This window comes from Myotis brandtii, unplaced genomic scaffold, assembly GCF_000412655.1.
Source record: "Myotis brandtii unplaced genomic scaffold, ASM41265v1 scaffold14, whole genome shotgun sequence".
In the NCBI taxonomy this organism is placed as follows: domain Eukaryota; kingdom Metazoa; phylum Chordata; class Mammalia; order Chiroptera; family Vespertilionidae; genus Myotis; species Myotis brandtii.
The window spans coordinates 2053438-2073174 of record NW_005354999.1 but is presented as its reverse complement, the minus strand read 5'-3'; the positions used below and the strand labels follow the sequence as shown (position 1 = coordinate 2073174).

Here is a 19737-nt window from a genome sequence, read left to right as displayed (position 1 = left end):
TATTTTAATTTTTATTGATTTCAGAGAGGAAGGGAGAGGGAGAGAGAGATAGAAACATCAATGATGAGGGAGAATCATTGATCGGTTGCCTCCTACATGCCCCACACTGGGGATCGAGCCTGCAACCCGGGCATGTGCCCTGACCGGGAATTGAACCGTGACCTCTTGGTTCATAGGTCAACATTCAATCACTGAGCCATGCCAGCTGGGCCCAAAACTACTATTATTATTTTCATTTTAAAATGTAGGAAATGAGGCTTAGAGATATTAAGTGATCTAACAACAGTCATAGCCAGTAGTAAGGAGGTTGGGATTCAATCTCAATGTGTCAGGTTTCAGAGCCTATTATTCCCTTAAGTACAATTTTTAAGGCACATGACATTTTTGTTATTAAAAATATTATATCACAGAAAGTAGTTTCATGTTATGCCTAAATAATATGTAAATTTATGTTTAAGGTGGCTACAATCGATAAAATGGTACTGGAAACAAGCAGACAATATAATAGAAAAGAACACTGCTTCTAAAAGAAATGCTGGCTATCGTGCCAATTTTCACAAAGACCACTTTCAAATGAAGCAATCATATAAAGTTAGACTTGGTATGTTGGATACATCCTTGGGAGTTTTATTTTGTACTTTAAAATTATCCCAGTCGTGTGTTTATTCATTTGGAAATTCTCGCTCTTCATTTTTAGTGCTCTATGGAGAGAGATACAATGATTTAGAGAAACATATATGTTCGGTAAAACATAATGACATTTACTTTGATCATTTTCACCCGTGTGCCGCACTAACAACAGAGCATGTAAGTAATACTTCAGCCATCTTTGTTCCTAGTAATATAAAGTATATATCACAGTTGAAAAGATGCCTAGTTGAAACTTAGCAGAATTGAGATATAGATGCTGTATAACAGATATTGAAACTTAGTTTTGAAAGTCACAAGAATAATTTTATAGTTTTCATTCTTTCTTTAATAGTGTCTGCATCCATAAAGCTTAAAAATAACTGAAACTTTTAACCTGAAATATTTTTTTTGGTTAATTTTATTTATCCTTGGACATTATCTTTGCCCATTTTCTTTCTTTTAGCGCCCCTGTCTACCTGTCCACTTCTCTGAAACTAAGTCTTCTCTTAGTGTGGCTACAAATACACATGGACAATATCCAGCCCATGTGAGAATCTGAGCATCATGAATTAGGTTAAACAAGGAAAACAGACTTTTCACTAGCTTATTAATCACAACATGGTTTTTTAGCAGTGAAGCAATAACATAGAAGTCATAAGAGGACTTCATTTTAGTGCTGGGATTTGAGTGGGAGAAGGCTTCTTAATTTTCTTGTGCACTTTTCTTCCTTTCTCATCCTATTCCCAGGAATGGCTTATTCAAGCTCTGGTTGCTTCTCAAAGTGATAATTAGTTAATAGTTTGTCTTCCTTCCAAGATCTGGCAAATTAAATATATTCTGAATTTTGTTGTCACATTAAGCCTTCTAATATGACAATTTTTAAGGCACATGAAACTTTAGATGGCACAGGAATTAATTCCATGTCCTGCCTACATGGTATTTCTGGATCCACCAAGCTAATTTAGATAAATCAGTAATAAAGATAATTCTGATTTTGCCAAGACTGCAGTAGCTTTCCTTTGGAAATGGCTAAATGCACACAGCTCCTAGCGTGGCTTCTTCTATGACCTGGCTCCAAAGTCCTTTCCATTTATCCACTTGATGTATCTTACCTCCATGCCCTCATTACTTATATTGTTCCTGGAACATTTTACCCCAGATGTCAAATGCTAGTTGTCCAGAACCTGTTCACCTCTTTTGACTCTTCTAATGTGAAACCAATTTAGAATCCTCCTGTGACTTTCTTAGCTGGATGTAATAACCTCTCCATAGCACCTTTTCTGTATTTCTTATATGACAATAATCATGGCCAGCTTGCTGCTAAACCTGTTCACATGCATGTCTTCTTTATCTTACTAGAATAACTCCACGAAGACACATGTTGTGTCCTTAGTCCCTAACAAACTGCTGTGTATATAAAAGTGCTTACTACATTTACCTATATATATAAAAGCCTAAGCAACCATTACGACTGGTCGACCAAACGACCTATTGACCGTCGGTAGCTATGATGCGCACTGACCACCAGGGGGCAGATGCTCAATGCAGGAGCTGCCCCCAGGGATCAATGTGCTCCCACCTCCAACCTCCTGCAGCTGGCCAATCTCCCATGATCCCTCCCCCACCCTGGACTGGACTAGATGGCCCTGATCGGCCCCAGTTGCTGGCCAGGCCGAGGGACCCCACCCATGCATGAATTCATGCACCAAGCCTCTAGTATTAAATAAAGATAGCCAGTCTTTAATTAATACTAGAGGCTTGTTGCACTTACTTTGTGTTCGAATAATTTTGCATATTTTGTCTCTTCTAACAATCACAACAATTTTAGCATGGCTACCATATTAATATTCCCATTTCCTAAATGAGGAAGGTGAAGCATAGACAATTGAATAACTCACTGTTGCACCAAGTGAGTGGTGGGGCTGGGATGCAATCTCAGATTGATTCCAGAGCTTGCTCTCTCCTCCTGTTCCTAGGAATGCCCATTCAAGCTCTGGTTAACCCAGTATTCTGAATGACCAGTTGAAGAAATACCTGAATGAGGGGATGAATGAGAATAACTTTATAGCATTTGGGCTATGATGCAATGGCTTCTAAAAGCAACTGAATGAATCCTAATGATGGTGATTTTCTCATTGGATTTTATTTTGGATGTTTCTCTTTTGTGCTGCAGTGGCCCAATCCAAAACTGAAATAAAACAAAAATATGGCTAAAATTCCAGTGACCTAACCTAAACCCCAAACTAGAATATAGATGAAAAGCCACACATAAATAATAAAAGAATTCTTTCTCTCTTCTTCCCTGTCCCCCCACCCCCATCATTACCTGGCATTTTAAAAGCAGCATAGTATTTTAAAAAATTATTTTATTTTGAGTTGGATGGTTCAAGGCAGGTTATCGTGGAGTAGCAACGAGTCCAGTGGTTTGGAGTAGTTGACAAGATTGGCATTTTGGTCCAAGTGCCTTTCCTCTATTTTCAGTAGCTATTAATGGAATAACTGGAAAGCAGTGGAACTGCTACAGTGTGCTCTGACCCCATATGACTTCTGCAAAGGTCATGGTGCTGAATGAGTCTTCTTAAGACTTCTAGACTTTTGCCACAGGAATACAGGATGGACACAAAGGTGTAGACATTATTAACTGTGTTTTGACAGCTGTGTATGAAGCATGTGTTTATGTAGGATACTTCCTAAAGTAGCAGGGATATAAAGCAAGTAGACCTTTCCAAATGAGCAAATCATTGTGTATTATATTTCAGATTAATATGAAAGAACTGAGTGGCAAGAAAAAGCATAATACATTGTGGCAACATAAAGAGAAGAACCACCCAGTTTGGTCATCTCCTCTGTAGCTCTATCATAGAAATGGTTTCAGAAGGAAAGGGGTGGGGCTAATGAGGAGCTGACCTTAATCCAACTGAGGGGAGAGAATTGCCTTCCATCCACATAAGGCTTGCTTCTGGCAAAGAGTAGAGTTTGGCCTTTGCCACCAATTATGCCACACAGGAACAGCTGCTGGCTCCTGGACAGCTCAGCCCCAGGAAGTCCTTGAAAGAACTGTTGCCTATCTCTGTTCAGCACGATCAGTGTTTACCATCCCCTACAGAGTCAGAGACAATGCACTTTGCAAAAATAATATCATGGTATAATACCATGTGCTTACAAGTGAAGAAGGATGCAAATCTATGACTTTTAAAAAAATTAAGTTTATGGAGTGACATTGGTTTATGACATTAAGTAAGTTACAAGTGTACAATTGTATAATACACTGTGACCTTTTATTTCTCTTTCTTTTTTATCTAGACTGGCTCAGTTTTTGCCAGCTCATTATTTTATAGTGGAGGAAAACCAAATTAAATTCACAGCTTTTGGCCATAGAATTCTTAATATGATTTTTAAAATTAAGAACTATATGTTGATTAATCAATCTCATTGACAGTTGGGGCATCAACTATGTGCCAGGTATTTTACTGAGCCTATTATATATATTATCTAACTTAATTCCTACAACAAATCTCTGTCATAGGCAGAATTGTCCTCTGTTTTAGAAATGAGGAAGCTCAGACTTTTGAACAAGGCAAAGAGACTTAAGAAATCATAACCACTCTAGTTACCATAATAGAAGATTTAATCTTGAAAATTATGATAAATCTTGGATTTATTTTATGTTTTTATTTTAATTTAGGCAAAATAAATTACCACTTCAAGGTAGTAATAATAAGAGAATAAAATGCTAATGTTCCAAAATAATATATTAATTTGCTATTTTGACATAAATGGGTCCTTACTATCAAGCTAGCTTTCAGTGCTCAGACTGAGAGATGCTAAATGATGACTCCATGTAATTGTTTGCATCCTATAGTTTTTACAAGACTAATTGATTTTTAATTGAAATATATTTGACTTATAATATTGTGTAAGCTTAAGGTATACAGTGTGTTGATTTGATTCATTTATATACTGCAATATGAATGTCATTGTAGCCTTAGCTAAGACCTCAACCAAGTCACATAATTATAATTTCTTTTTGTGGTGGGAATAATTAGATCTCATCTCAGCATGTTTGGTGCTTGTAATACAGCATTGTTGTCTATAATTACTATAGTGTACATTAGATCTTCAGGACTTCTTCATTTACTAGTTTTAAAAATTTAAAAAACATGTGCTGATACATTTATCCTATCTGATTTTACTACAGTCTGTAAAGTGGGAGTACAGATATTTTAATTCCTATTTATTGATGAGAAACTAGCATTTATAGCGGAATTAGAACTACATTTTCTGACTCAAAGTCTACCGACTTTTCATTCTACCAAACATTTTTTTTTCAACTGTGTTGTAGTGGGAATGGCTTTTTTTTATCCCAGAGTTTCCAACGTGTTAACAGCTATTTACTAAAACAAGTATCCTATTTTCAAATAATTTTGGACAAATCTGCCTGTAGTTCTTTTTTTTTGAGATTTAATGTTTGCAATGGGAAATCTTAAAGTGTGTTTAATCAGACACTTGTGAAAACACACACCTCCTTTCTTTTTTTCTTTGGGGGGGGTTGACATCTTATTTTATTTTTAAACTTTATTTTTATTGTTGACTGATGTTCCCTTCTTTTCTTTTGAAGAATACCTATTAACATCTCAGGGATCATAGTCTCCCAGGCAATTGATTTGTAGCAATAGTAGTTTGAAACCAGTAGAAAATAATACAATGCATACTTTTTGAGAGCAGTAATTTTTTATTTATACTTTTAAAATATTTGTGGAAAAATAAATGGCATACATATCCGGAAGGCTTAAAGTAGAACCAAGTGACCTGAGGAGAAGTGTCCTTGAGTGTCTTAAAAGTAATATGATAGCCTTAGTTTCATTTTTATATTTTGAACATATTGGAGTGACAATGTTTAACAAAATTATACAGTTTCAGGTGTACAATTCTACAGCATATCATCTGTACACTGAACTGTGTGCTCGCCACCTCAAGTCAGTTCTCTGTCCATCACCATTTATCTCCTCATACCCCCTCACCTCCCCCTTTCCTCCTCCCCCCAGCAATTACCACATCGTTGTCCAAGTTCATGAATTTTATCTTTTTTTTTTCCCTCTTTTGCTCCATCCCTCCACCATCTGCCTGACCTGACAGGTGTCAGCCTGTCCTCTATCTATGAGTCTGTTTCTATTTTGCTTGTTCGTTCATTTTGTTCATTAAATTCCACATATGAGGGAAATCATATGGTACTTGTCTTTCTCTGACTGGCTTATTTCACTTAGCATAATGCTCTCCAGGTTCATCCATGCTGTCACAAAGGGTATGATTTTTTTCTTTTTTATGGCCAAGCAGCATTCTATTGGGTAAATAGTCTCTGTTATCCACTCATCTACTGATGGGCACTTGGCTGGCTTCCAAATCTTGGCTATTGTAAACAATGCTGCAATGAACATAGGGGTGCCTATATTCCTTTGAATTACTATTTCAGGTTTCTTCAGCTAAATTCCCTGAAGTGGAATTGCTGGGTTATAAGGCAGGTCCATTTTCTGGTGTTTGTTGTTTTTTTTTTGTTGTTGTTTTTTTTTGAGGTAATTCCATACTGCTTTCCACAGTGGCTGCACCAATCTGCATTCCCACCAACTGAATTCCCTTTTATCCACATCCTCACCAGCACTTGTAATTTGTTGATTTATTGATGATAGCCATTCTGGCAGGTGTGAGGTGATGTGATTTTAATTAGCATTTCTCTAATAATTATTGACATTGAACATCTTTTCATATGCCTATTGGCCATGAAAGTCTCTTTGGAGAAGTGTCTTTTGAGGTCCTTTGCTCATTTTTAAATTGGATTGTTTATTTGTTTTTGATATTTTGTTGTATAAGTTCTTTATAAATTTTGGATATTAAGCCCTTATCAGGTGTATCATTGGTAAATATGTTCTCTCATTCAGTGGGTTGTCTTTTTATATTGTTGATGGTTTGCTGTGCAAAAACTCTTTAGTTTGATGTAGTCCCATTTGTTTATTTTTTCTTTTGTTTTCCTTGCCTGATGAAATATATCAGAAAGAATATTACTATGAGAAATGTCTGCAATTTTACTGCCTATGTTTTCGTCTAGGATGTTTGTGGTTTTGAATTTAACATTTAAGTGTTTAATCCATTTTTAGTTTATTCTTGTGTATGGTATAAGAAGGTGTTCTGGTTTGTTTTTTTGTTTTGTTTTTTTGCAGGTATTCCCAAACACCACTTATTGGGTAGACTATCTTTACTCTATTGTATGTTTTTGCCTCCTTTGTAAAAAATTAATTGACTTAAAGGGGTGGGTTTATATCTGGGCTCTGATAGGCTTAGTTTTAAAGATGACCCATCATCTTAGAACTGAGGCCAATAAAATTGGCAACTTTTAGCCTGGTTTGGTCCTCAAAGCAAATAATCATGTTCATAATTAAACCAATTTAAGTTTCAGCTGCTGAATAGAGGTCTTGTTTTTTTTTTCCTTTTATCCAAACTGAGTCCACAAATATTTTAGCTTCCTAGTACTCTGATTTGAATTAAAAGGTCTTAGAAAATACCAAAAACTTTTTGGAGGCCCTTTTTTTCCCCTATTCAGTAAATCAGGGACACTCTTGGTTAGTATTTTTTTTTTCTGCATCTAGCACTTACCAACACTTGAACATTTTAGCTAAGTGCCTTTCAATGTCTTTGTGTTCATGATAGTGACTATGAGGCAAAGGTTTGAACATGAAATAAAAGGAATATTAAAAATTTCAATTTAATTTTAATCGTAGATTGAAAGGTATGGATTCCCTTCTGATCTTATGCTTTCGCCTCGAGAAACCATCCAGCTTTATGACACCATGTTTGAATTCTGGAAAAGTTGGCCCAGGGCCCAGGTAACTAATAATTATGCAATTAATTTGAATTCTGTTATCGTGGATGGTAACATTGCTTTCAGAAAGACAAACTCTTACCCTTGCCTCTGATCTCTTAAAATTATCAATGGACTCTTTCTAAAATACAATTGCCACTTCTCAGACATTTTTCATTCGAACATTATATGATTTACTTTAATGAGATGGAATGTCATCGAATTCCTGAAAATATTTGTTCTTTCAGTTTCTGAGATATTGTAGCCTCCTCTTACATCTCGGATTTATGTACTTCCATGTTCTTTCATTGTACTCTCCTCCCTTCCCTATGCTCTAATTCAGGGGTGGGCAAACTTTTTGACTCGAGGGCCACAATGGGTTCTTAAACTGGACGGGAGGGCCGGAACAAAAGCATGGATGGAGTGTTTGTGTGAACTAATATAAATTCAAAGTAAACATCATTACATAAAAGTGTACGGTCTTTTTTTTTTTTTTTTAGTTTTATTCATTTCAAACGGGCCGGATCCGGCCCGCGGGCCATAGTTTGCCCACTGCTGCTCTAATTGCTGCCCGTTTTTATCTATTTGGCTTTGCTCTGCATTCTTTCCTTTTGAGAGCTCTTTTATTTTACTAGGATTCTGTAGTAGAAACTATGGGGGAAAAAGAAGTTCAACGGCCTGTACTTTCAAGTAGCTTATAATACTGTCTATGAAATGCATAATTGAGAAACATCTTTGAGGGTTTTTTTGTTTTGTTTTTTCTTTATGATTTTATTTAATTTTGTGGCATTTCTTTTCAAGGAGTTGTGTCCAGAGAATTTCATTCATTTTAAGAATAAAGTAGTCATCAAGAAGATGGATGCTAGGAAATATGAAGAGAGCTTAAAGGCAGAATTAACAAATTGGATTAAAAATGGCAATGTAGAGGAGGTAATTTCCACACATATTTTTGGTGAAGTACCCTCTCCGTTTTCTTGAGTTATTTTGTTCAGTCATTACTATTTTCTGGGGTTTTCATCTTTAATTTTCATTTTAGGATTATAAGCTGAACACAATGTCTAGTGATTCTGTGGTAAAATAAAAGGAAAGGCAGGAAATTGATCTTTGTCTCCTATAGCATGTGACAAAAGCTATTCGTTCCTGATAGATGTTTTAACGCTTAAGAACGGATGTGTCACTATCCACCGAGTCAGTGTTCTTGGGGCTGTGGCAACATAGCTATTGGAATCATAGTTAACAGTAGCTGAGAAGACTCTTTTACTCTTTTATTGTCTTGGATATTTTTAATGCTTTGAAATTTTAATTTGTATAAACTATTTGTGTATTGAAACCTTCACCTGGAGTCAGAGAAGTTATGCATATTTATTTTAAGTAATCACTGGTCTTTATATTTTTGAAGTTTGTTTTATTGCCACATATTGATGTTTCTGATTTTGGGGGAGTGATATATATTATATTAGACTTTTCTCATGTGATTTTTTTCTATTATATTTTAACTTAGATGATCTCTCCCCATTCAGAAACATAATATAATTTAATTACTTTTAAAAAATTCTCACCTGAGTATATGTTAATTTTATAGATTTTAAAGAGAGAGGAAGGAAGAAAGAGAGAGAGAAGCATCATTGTGAGAGAAACATTAATTGGTTGCCTCCCGTATGCGCCCGGTCCTGCAATGTAGGTATGTGCCCTGACCGGGAATCGAACCACAACCTTACTGTATAGGGGATGATACTTCAACCAACTGAACCAGGGCTAATCCTCCTATCTAATAAAGAGGTAATATGCAAATTGACCATCACTCCAACACACAAGATGGCCACCCACATGAGGTCAAAGATGGCCGCTTGCCTCCCGTATGCGCCCGGTCCTGCAATGTAGGTATGTGCCCTGACCGGGAATCGAACCACAACCTTACTGTATAGGGGATGATACTTCAACCAACTGAACCAGGGCTAATCCTCCTATCTAATAAAGAGGTAATATGCAAATTGACCATCACTCCAACACACAAGATGGCCACCCACATGAGGTCAAAGATGGCCGCTCCATGTGGACACAAGATGGCCAGCAGGAAAGGGCAGTTGGGGGGATCAGGCCAGCAGGGGAGGACAGTTGGGGGGGGACCAGGCCTACAGGGGAGGGCAGTTGGGGGGGACCAGGCCAGCAGGGGAGGGCAGTTAGGGGCAATAGGGCCGGCAGGGGAGCAGTTAGGCGTTGATCAGGCTGGCAGAGGAGTGGTTGGGGGTGATCAGGCTGGCAGGCAGAAGTGGTTAGGGGCAATCAGGAAGGCAGGCAAGTAAGCGGTTGGGAGCCAGCAGCCCTGGATTGTGGGATTGGTCATAAACAGGCAGTCGGACATCCCTCAATGGGTCCCAGATTGGAGAGGATGCAGGCTGAGCTGAGGGACATACACACACACACACACACACACACGAATTTCATTCACCGGGCCTCTAGTTTACTTATATTTTTTTTCTGCATATTTTGTCATTACAAATTTTTAAAATGTATTTGGAAATAATTTTTCTACATGACATGGAGAAAAACAAGTTCACCCTACCTCCTGCCATAGTGAAATCAGTATTACTTACAAAACTGATTTATTTTGCTAAAAAATTGCATTTTATATTGCACATATGTCTGTGTACATATGTTACCAATTATCTTTTTGTTCTCTAGTTGTTGATTTGTAAACTTCTTTGAGGATTCTTTGCGAAGGTTTATGATATAATTAATATGTATTATTTTTATCATATATTACTTTAAAGATCATAGCAACATAGATTAAACAACAATGAAAATATTTTAGTCAAAAGTAAAAATTTCTTTCTTTATTCTTCAGAACTTAAAACAAATAAATTCTTTTTTTATTACTGCAGGCCAAACAGGTCCTGAGGAATCTTAGTCCCAAACCAGTTTCTAGTTCAGAAAACATGATACAAATGTTCCCACTTCTCGTTGAAAAGCTTAGGAAAATGGAGAAGTTACCAGCACTAATTTTTTTGTAAGTCATTTATTTTAATTTTATTTTTAAATTAAATTTATTGGGCATTAGTCATTTAAATCAAATTGCTTTTATTTGTAATTTGTATTATACTCATTACTTTAAATTGAGGAAAGTTTTACTAACTTTACTATTGTAATATAGTATTCATTACTATTTTTGGTGCCCATTTGTTCTAAGAGTGAATTTAAAAATACACCTTTCTAGTCTAATTTTTTAAAATTGATTTCAGAGAGGAAGAGGAGAGAGAGAGAGAGAGAGAGAGAGAGAGAGAGAGAGAGAGGGAGATGTTGGGAGAGAATCATCAATCGGCTGCTTCCTGCATGCCCCACACTGGTAGTGAGCCAGCACCCCAGGTGCCTTGACTGGGAATCAAAACGTGACCTTCTGGTTCATAGTTGGATGCTCAACCACTGAGCCATGCTAGCCGGGCTCTAATCTAATTCTTAACAAAATATTTTCACTTGTGTTATTAAAAATTACCTTCTTTATTTAATACCCTTCTCCATTTCTTGTTGTTTTTTTTTTTTTTTACTCTTGTATTTTTATCTAAGTCTTGTTAAATGCCTAGGTTCAGTAAATATGTAGATTTAGTAAATTCCTAGGGACTTTGAAAAACAAATTGAAAGTTTATGTGTGCAAGCATCCCACATAAAATTAAAGTATTCTTACAATAAGCTAGAATATTTATTGGTGGGATATTTTATTATTTTAATTTATAATTATGAGAACTATAACTTACAGGCATTGATACCTTGATAAATTTTATATTCTTATAGACATGAAACAGCTTAACATTGAATGTAATTGTCCAGTTTTGATCAAGTATAACTTATACCAAAGTATAATTCATTAAATGAATAATACTATATCCTAGATTTGGAGATCTATTCATTTTGGGATCAAAATGGAATATTTTATTTACTTTTGACAGTTTCAAACTACTTTAAGACATGGAAGCTATATATAAATAAGGCCACAGAGTCTTGCTCAAGTGGCAAAGTTTAATGACATTTGTTCACACATGAAGAGACAAATAGTAATGAATCATCATTGGTGATGTTTATTTAAAATAATGTTGTTAATTGAATATATGGCTGTGTTTGGATAATGCAATAACATTGTTCCTTTACCTTTGTTTTGTTGAGACAAGAAAAAGAAAATTTTGAACCAAGAATTTATACAGCTCACCTTCTTTATTTTCAAGCATGGTTACAGGTTTCAGTTAGAAACAAACATGATTTAGAACCTCTGGGATATTTCTGAAGGTCTAATTGCCAAAAATAACTGGATTCATTTTTTATATAGATATACAAAATTAAAATATTTGAAAGTACAGTATTTCACAAAAACATCAAATGTTTAATTCTGCTTGAGTTGCTGAGTTTTGGCATATCTTTATGGAAGTTTGGGTTCTCTACAAGGCATACTGTGTAAATCCTTGGTCTTATACAGTTGTATTTAGTCCTAAAAAGCCCCAGCTCATCAACAAATTTGAGGCTTTGTCAGGGCTCAATCTGTACCTCCTGGAGATTTTCAAATAGTAGCATCCTTGTCAACCTTTTCCAATCTGGTCTCGGGGAAAAATGCATGGACCCTGGTTAGTGTTTAGTGACTGTATTAGCCTGTGCTTAGAAGCACATTCTTCAAGGTCAGGCCCAAGTCTGGAGACTACTTCTCTGCTCCCTGGTAGCTCTGTCACTTCTAGACAGCTTCTTAATGGTGTTTAGCCTTAGTTTCCTCATTTGCAAAATGAGGAAAGATGATAAAAATAATAGGGTCAGGGTAAGAATTAAATAAAAATAAATTATGAAATCACTTAGTATAGTACTACCTGTTATTGGCTAAGGCCCAGTCTCTAGACATTTGTTCTGTATAGGTTATCAGAGAGATTTAAGAGGAAATGTTATTTTCAAGTGATCCATTTTATTTTATTTTATTTATTTTTTAAAAAATATATTTTATTGATTTTTTACAGAGAGGAAGGGAGAGGGATAGACAGTTAGAAAACTCGATGAGAGAGAAACATCGATCAGCTGCCTCCTGCACACCTCCTACTGGGGATATGCCCACAACCAAGGTACATGCCCTTGATCGAAATCGAACCTGGGACCTTTCAGTCCGCAGGCCGACGCTCTATCCACTGAGCCAAACCTGTCAGGGCCAAGTGATCCATTTTAATACATGAGGTACTATGATGAAAACTACATTTCTTAATACAGAATAGGTAACTTATATTCATGTCAAAAGAGAAGCAACATAATGTAAAGATTAAGAACATTGGCTTGGAGGCAGGACTCTGCCATACAAGCTGTGAGATTTTGAGCAGGTCACTTAATCTCTTTATTTCTCCATTTTCTCATCTGCAAAATAGGGATCTTCATAGTGCCTTCCTCATAGAGATGTATTATACTAAATGAGTTAATATACTTAAGACATTGAGAATAGTGTCTGGCAATAGTAAGTATGGTGTTTACTGTATTTATTATTTTGTCTACTACATGACATTTCTTGCCATGTAGCATGAACTGCTACTTTCTCTTTGAACTTTTTTTTGTTGTTAATCCTTGCCCAAGGGTATTTTTTCCATTGATTTTTAGAGACAGTGGAAGGGAGGGAGGGGAAGAGAGATACAGAGAGAAACATCGATGTGAGAGAAATACATGGATTGGTTGCCTCCCACCGGCACCCCAACTAAGGCCAGGAATGAACATGCAACCCAGGTACCTGCCCTTGACCGGGAATCCCAAGACCCTTCAGAGTGTAGGCTGATGCTCTACCACTAAACCACATCAGCCAGGCACTTTCTTAATCCTTCTTTCACCAGCGTGTCAATTTATTTACTCTGTACTAGCTATCATTTTCTCTTCATGCTATTTCTGTGAACATTTTAGAAAAGCCCTTTGCCTTACAAATTATATTGGAAAAACTTTATTGTGTAGACCCAAACTGTGGTGAGCCATAGTTAGTATAATGGAGTATAGTGATCGTGTCTATTGGCTACTTTCGGGCATTTTTCTAATAAAGTATTATAGCATTTACTGCATTTTACTAATAAAGCATTATAGGGTAATACAACTTAAGTGGATGTTTCAGTCTTCTTGTCAAAAGCCCTAGCTTCCTGGTACAGAGCAATGTATGTGGTATGAAGATAAAGAATGTTTGATTTTACTTTCTCTAGAAACATTTTGCTCTTCACGTACCAGGAAAATTTGGTCTGTAGCATTTGCCTAGTTAATTGTTCAGGCCTGAATGGGCCAAATGGCTACAGGGGGACTAGACTAGTTTAAATACCGAAGTGCCAGGAAGTCTGTTGTATGTCAGTTATAGCTCAATAAAACTGGTGGGGGAAAAAGAATGCACTAAAGTTCACAAAAAAATTGGCCATCACAAAATCTGAACTTAAAAATATGTACTGCCTGGCTGGCTTGGCTCAGCGGTTGAGCGTCAACCTATAAACAATGAGGTCAAGATTTGATTCCTGGTCAGAGCACATGCTTGGGTTGCGGGCTTCATCACCAGTGGGGGTGGGCAGGAGGCAGCCGATCAATGATTCTCTCTCATCATTGATGTCTCTATCTCTCTCTCCCTCTCCTTTAAAAAGAAATATATATATATATTATTTATCTATCTATCTGTTTATTTATTTATTTACTTATTCATTCAATAGTAGAGGTCTTTGAGTCTGTTATGGACAGACATAAAGATAAGTGCAATTAAACACAAGAACAACTACAACAACAATAAAAATAAATAAAAGAGCAAAATTTTCATGAGGGGAGGAGGCATTTCTCTTCTGTATATTTATATATATATGGAGAGAGAGAGAGAGAGAGAGAGAGAGAGAGAGAGAGAGAATGTATTCATTGTCTTCTGTCCCTTCCCTACTGGACAGGGAAAATATCCATGGGCTCTCATTGCTGTTGCCTCAGGAGGGAACAGAGGGGAACTTCTTATGTATTATAAGGTAATTACTAAGGAGTCTGCTGATCCAGAACACCTTGTGTGCCTATTCAGGATAAAACTGATAAAGATGGATATTAAAAACTCAATAGATATATGTCAGGATGGTAGCAGTAGGTGGAAATATGACTGCATTGTATTTACAGTACTATTTTCAAGGCAAGCTTTCTTTTCATTTGCTTCCAGATTCAAGTTAGGAGCTGTAGAGAAGTGTGCTAGAAGTGTCTGCACTTTTTTGGAGGAGAAGCAAGAGAGAGAAAGGCCTCCCAACGCTGATAAAGAAGCCTATGACATGGCTAACAAACTTCGAAAAATTAAAAAATCTATTGAAAAACAAAAGATAATGTAAGTATTTAACTAAGCAAAGTGGTGGTTTAAAGGTGGAAATACTTCACAGTTCCCGTTAGAAAACATACATTGAATGGGTTACAAATAAGTTGTAGTTATTGGGGCGTGTTTGCAAATTAGGTAAATTTGGGTGAGAGAATAGGGTAAAGATAAGTGGCAGTAATTATATATTTCTAAGGTGCGTAGATCAGTCTTATTTAGGGCTTGGGAAAGGCAGAACCACAGCCTAGAATTGTTAGACCATATACCTGGCATAATCATTTCTCAAAATAAGCACATCTTCGATACCTCACTCTCAGCCAGCCTTAAGCAGTCTTAAACAAAGTCTACCCACATTGCTGTGGGCCACATCATAGAAGTGTCACTGATATACCATCACAATCACATAAGTGACATAGACTGAGCTTGAGAATGGATTAAAATGCCAGTTTTATGCTTGGTAGAATTTTGCTCCTTTGACTCCTCTTTTTTGTTCTTGGTGTCTAATTCTGACAACTCTAGTCCAAAATATTTATTCTCTTCATTATCCTCTCCATCTTTAGTCACTTCCTGGTTTAGATGCCCATCATGTCTTCCTTGCAGAGGTCTGTTTTTGGGCCCCAGAGCCTTAAGGTTCACCGCTCTCCAATCTAGCTAACAAATGATCTTGATAATATCAACTTGATTAAATTATCTCACACTCAGTAGTTTTCCTTCTTCCTTGCTTAAGACCTGAAAAGTCCAGACAGAGACAGCATAGGAGGTATAAGCCTTTTCAGAAACTGGTATTCTGATTAGACAACTTTTCTTCAGGTCATTAGAAGCCATCATTTCAAGTTAAAGAGTGACCACTAATTCAAACTCTAAAAATCTCAAGAATGTTTTAATACCTTGTTTAGCCACATCATTATAGTGAGGGTGAGTGGGGGCCTTGCTCTGGACCCTGTGCTTTGGAGAGTACCCCTGTGGCCCTCCTCCATCTGCATCCATTCCCATCAAGTTGTGAGTCTGTGGAGCTTAGGAGGCCTGCCACCTGAAGCTCACTCTTACCCTTTTAAATTCCAAGATGTTATGGAGCTATATTTGTCAAGGTAGGAGGATGGAATGTATTATTTGATAGTGTATATCCTTGATCTAAAACTTATAAATAGTTAGACAACAGTATGTGGGCTTTCATTATTCCACCTTCCACAAACATTAGGGGCAGGCCTTTCCATAGTCTTGGCATTCTCCCTTGAGTTAAGGGTAATGTTAGCTGGAAGTGAGAGCACTTGATGATAGCACACAAGTGAGCTCATCTTCTTGTATTTGGAGTTGACTTATATACACAGTTCACAGACAAATGGAAACATTTAAGAAAGGATAAGTGATCTGGGTATCTCTCAAAGGCTATTACCCTGGAGTAAAGGATAACAGGTCACAGGTCAGATTTCTCAGTGGCACCTTCTGACATGGGTATATCTGTGTAAGGGATTTATTTAACTACGTGCTCATGAGGGACTGTAAGACAGTGAGAGAAGCAAAAGATGGAAAATGAAGAGGATAAGTAAGGATTCGGGTTTTGCTACAGTATTGCCTAAGCCTGGTCCAACAGAGAGACCTGGGGGCGGGACAGAATTGCCCCAATTTGCGTCAAGGTGGCTGACTTTTGTACCTCCTCTCAGTCAGTTACTAGCTGTGGGCCACTTCCCCATTTCCAAGAGAAGGTGTAACTTCCCAGGAATTTCCAGGAGACTGTTGTCAATTGAGGGCAATTCTCCAGGGAATGGAAAAGCCAAGAGCCCTTAACAACTAAACTCAGAGCAGCTGTAGCAGCCACCACAAGGAGAGGAGGAGAATGGCCTGCAGTTGGCAAGGAGGACATCTACTTTACCCACAAGCCTAGTGTTATGAAGGCTAGGAAAAGGAAAATGATCATCACTTTAGCAGATGAACCACTTTAGCAAGGGGGAAGCGAGGTCATGTGGTGGAAGTGGATTTGGCAAGACTCCTTTTAACAAGGAAACAGAGAAAATATGGGTACACAATAAAATTTTTTGATAGGGAAAACAAATTTCAGAGGCCAATGAGGAAGTTCATTAGAGGAAGAAGACTGAGTCAGGATAGTGCAGATGTACACATGTGTGAATATCTGGGTTACAAGGAAGATTTGGGAAGTCTTGGGCTTCCTTTAGTAGTCACATTTGACTACTAATTACTGACAATTTATTTTTATGAACAGAGATGAAAAAAGCCAGAAGAAGCCCAGGAAAATGGATAAAAGCCTAATACATGAAGCGGAACATAACAGTCTACTCAAGATTCTAGAGAAGAACCTGGAAATCCCTCCGGAGTTCACCTATGCTGACAGAAAGACAGTGGACAGCGAGGTGAGCACTCCCAATGAAACAGTGCTTCAGGGAATGATTTCACATCAGCTCTTAGTTCTCAGTCATAGTGTGGAAAGTAAAAACGAAGAGAAATCCCTACCAGGTTAGACATCTCTGTCTATGACCTCTTGGCCACCCATGATTCTTAAGGGCTCTGCCGAAAAAAGGTCTAAGAAGGATTTATAGATGCCGGAGGGCCGGAACAAAAGCATGGATGGAGTGTTTGTGTGAACTAATATAAATTCAAAGTAAACATCATTACATAAAAGGGTACGGTCTTTTTTTTTTTTTAGTTTTATTCATTTCAAAGCCGCTACCGGCCTCACACCGTCCGTAGTTTGCCCACGGCTGGACCCTCTTGGCCACCCACTTCAAAGTTCTTTTCAACTTTCCCTTACGGTACTTGTTGGCTATAGATTATTTCTTGCTTGTTAATCATTAACCTGTGAGAGTGCCTGCCTTTTCATTATTTGTTTCTGTGATACTGTTTTTCGCAGCTTGAATTCTGGACTTGAGTCTCACATGCCTCATTGAAAATTTGGGCACCTGTGGTCCAGTATACTTTATGCAATGTACACAGAATCTCTCAAAATCAGAGGCTTTTTATATTATAGTCAAAACATTCCACCAAGAAAAGCATTAGAATATCTACAAGTAGTATGCCATTTCTTTTTTAAAATGTTTTTCTAAATAAAATAATTGATGCCTATGGTAGACAAGTTTGAAAATACAAATTAGTAGCAATGCCATCAATCAGAAGTAATCATTACCCTTCTAGATGAACCTTTTGTATATTTTGTTTGTGCCCCCCCCCCGCCCCCACCACACATACGCACATGAATACATACACAAAGTATGGATATATACACAGGATATATATATATCCATTCCATTAATCATTACCCTTCTAGATGAACCTTTTGTATATTTTATTTGTGCCCCCCCACCACACATACGCACATGAATATATACACAAAGTATGGATATATACACAGTATATATATATATATATATCCATTCCACTGTATACATTCTTCTGTAAACTACATGGTTTCTCCCTTTTTAAGAACCAAGTATTTACATCATCATTTTCGATAGATCCTTGATATTCTACTGTATGGATGGCTGACTATAGCTAAAGTGCCTTAGGGATTCTTTTTCTTTTTTTCCTCATAAGCAGTGTTTATCTTTGTACATATTACTCTGTGCACAAGTGGATTTCCTCCTTAGGGCATAAATATTTTTAAGATCATTTGTGACCAATTTACAGGGACAAGTAAACATTCCCAGACCATATAGGGTAAGGAACCTGCTCTTTTTGGATCTCTCTCTCTCTCTCTCCCCCCCCCCCCCCCCCCCCCCCCCCCCCCTTCCCTGGGAACTCCTACAGCTCCACTAGAGAGCTAACCTCCCTCAGGCAGGACACATCCTCTGGGTCTTTTATCTACTGCTTTGTCAGTACTTCCCACCTCTGAAGTGGTAGGGAAGTGGGGTGGTGGTGAAACAGTGCAAGATTTCCTGCTCAAAGATTTGGAAGTGTTTCCTATAGTTAATGTGGCTGCTGTAAAATGTTCTTTGTACTCATGTTCAGTCGATTTCAAACAGTTGCCTCATGTAGCCAAATTATGGCATACTGTGCCTGCTATTTTCACTTAAACACTTTTTTATTGATTTAAAATTAAAAGTAGATAAAAATTATCAAAATCCTTAAAACTCTTGCTTCTTTCAGCTTTTGCAGATGGTGTTTGATCGAGTAAAATTCTTAAGGAAAGGTGCAGAACTGAAGGCTTTGGCAGAAAGGGGTATCGGATATCATCACAGATGTTTGTTTGCCAAAGAAAAACAGTTAGTTGAAATTCTTTTTCGGAAAGGATTTATTAGGGTAAGTAAATATTTTCATTCTAACATTTGAAGCTGTGCCTCCATAAAACTGAATAACCATATTTCCCATCTCATTTAATTGAGAGAGAGGGTTTGAAATGTATCATTCAGTTTATTATCTCTTGTAAAATTAAAACAGTCCCTAAAAAGACACTTCCAAATATTACCTATGCTGATCTTAGAACAACGCTTTGCTTTTTCTTTCATAGTATCTAGGGAATTTTGTCAGCTGTTCATATAATTTTAGCTATAGACATTCTCTCATGGGCTTGGACAACATTTTTGATGGCACTTTAATCAGGTCTTTTCTCAAAATAGCTAAAAGAAGAGCAAGAATGTAGCGCTTCCTCACGGCCCACGGCATATCTTGGCAGAGTTCTTAGATGTGTCACTCCTAAATGCTCTCTTATCACTGACAGTGGACAAGAGGAGGATTTCCTGAAATAGCTCGTAACCAAACCATTGTTATGTTTTATTTATGTCCCATGAAACTCATGGGGATAGTCTGGATAAATTCACAAAGAGGGTTTATAAAATTACCTAGTAATTTAAGTCTTTAATACTATTTTAAAATAGACCCTTTTCAAGTTATCCATATTAAATTTTTTGTAGGATATGCATTGTGTGTGTGTGTGTGTGTGTGTGTGTGTGTGTGTGTGTGTGTGTTGAGAAAGAGGGGTATTAGAGAAAGAAAGATGGAGTTTGAGATT

General features: G+C 37.1%; 1 protein-coding gene across 4 annotated transcripts in view; it reads left to right on the top strand.

The window, feature by feature from the left end:
* Positions 1-19737, top strand: part of LOC102257980 (probable ATP-dependent RNA helicase DDX60) — a 98671-nt gene that overhangs the window by 47348 nt on the left and 31586 nt on the right. For 3 of the 4 annotated variants that reach the window (XM_014535221.1, XM_014535220.1, XM_014535222.1), the window contains 8 exons: positions 459-601; positions 698-807; positions 7401-7505; positions 8282-8410; positions 10363-10487; positions 14637-14795; positions 16999-17146; positions 18876-19028. In XM_014535221.1, coding sequence (XP_014390707.1) covers positions 459-601; positions 698-807; positions 7401-7505; positions 8282-8410; positions 10363-10487; positions 14637-14795; positions 16999-17146; positions 18876-19028 — 1072 coding nt within the window. The remainder of the gene's footprint in view (positions 1-458; positions 602-697; positions 808-7400; positions 7506-8281; positions 8411-10362; positions 10488-14636; positions 14796-16998; positions 17147-18875; positions 19029-19737) is intronic. The other variant, XM_014535223.1, reaches the window with a different exon arrangement.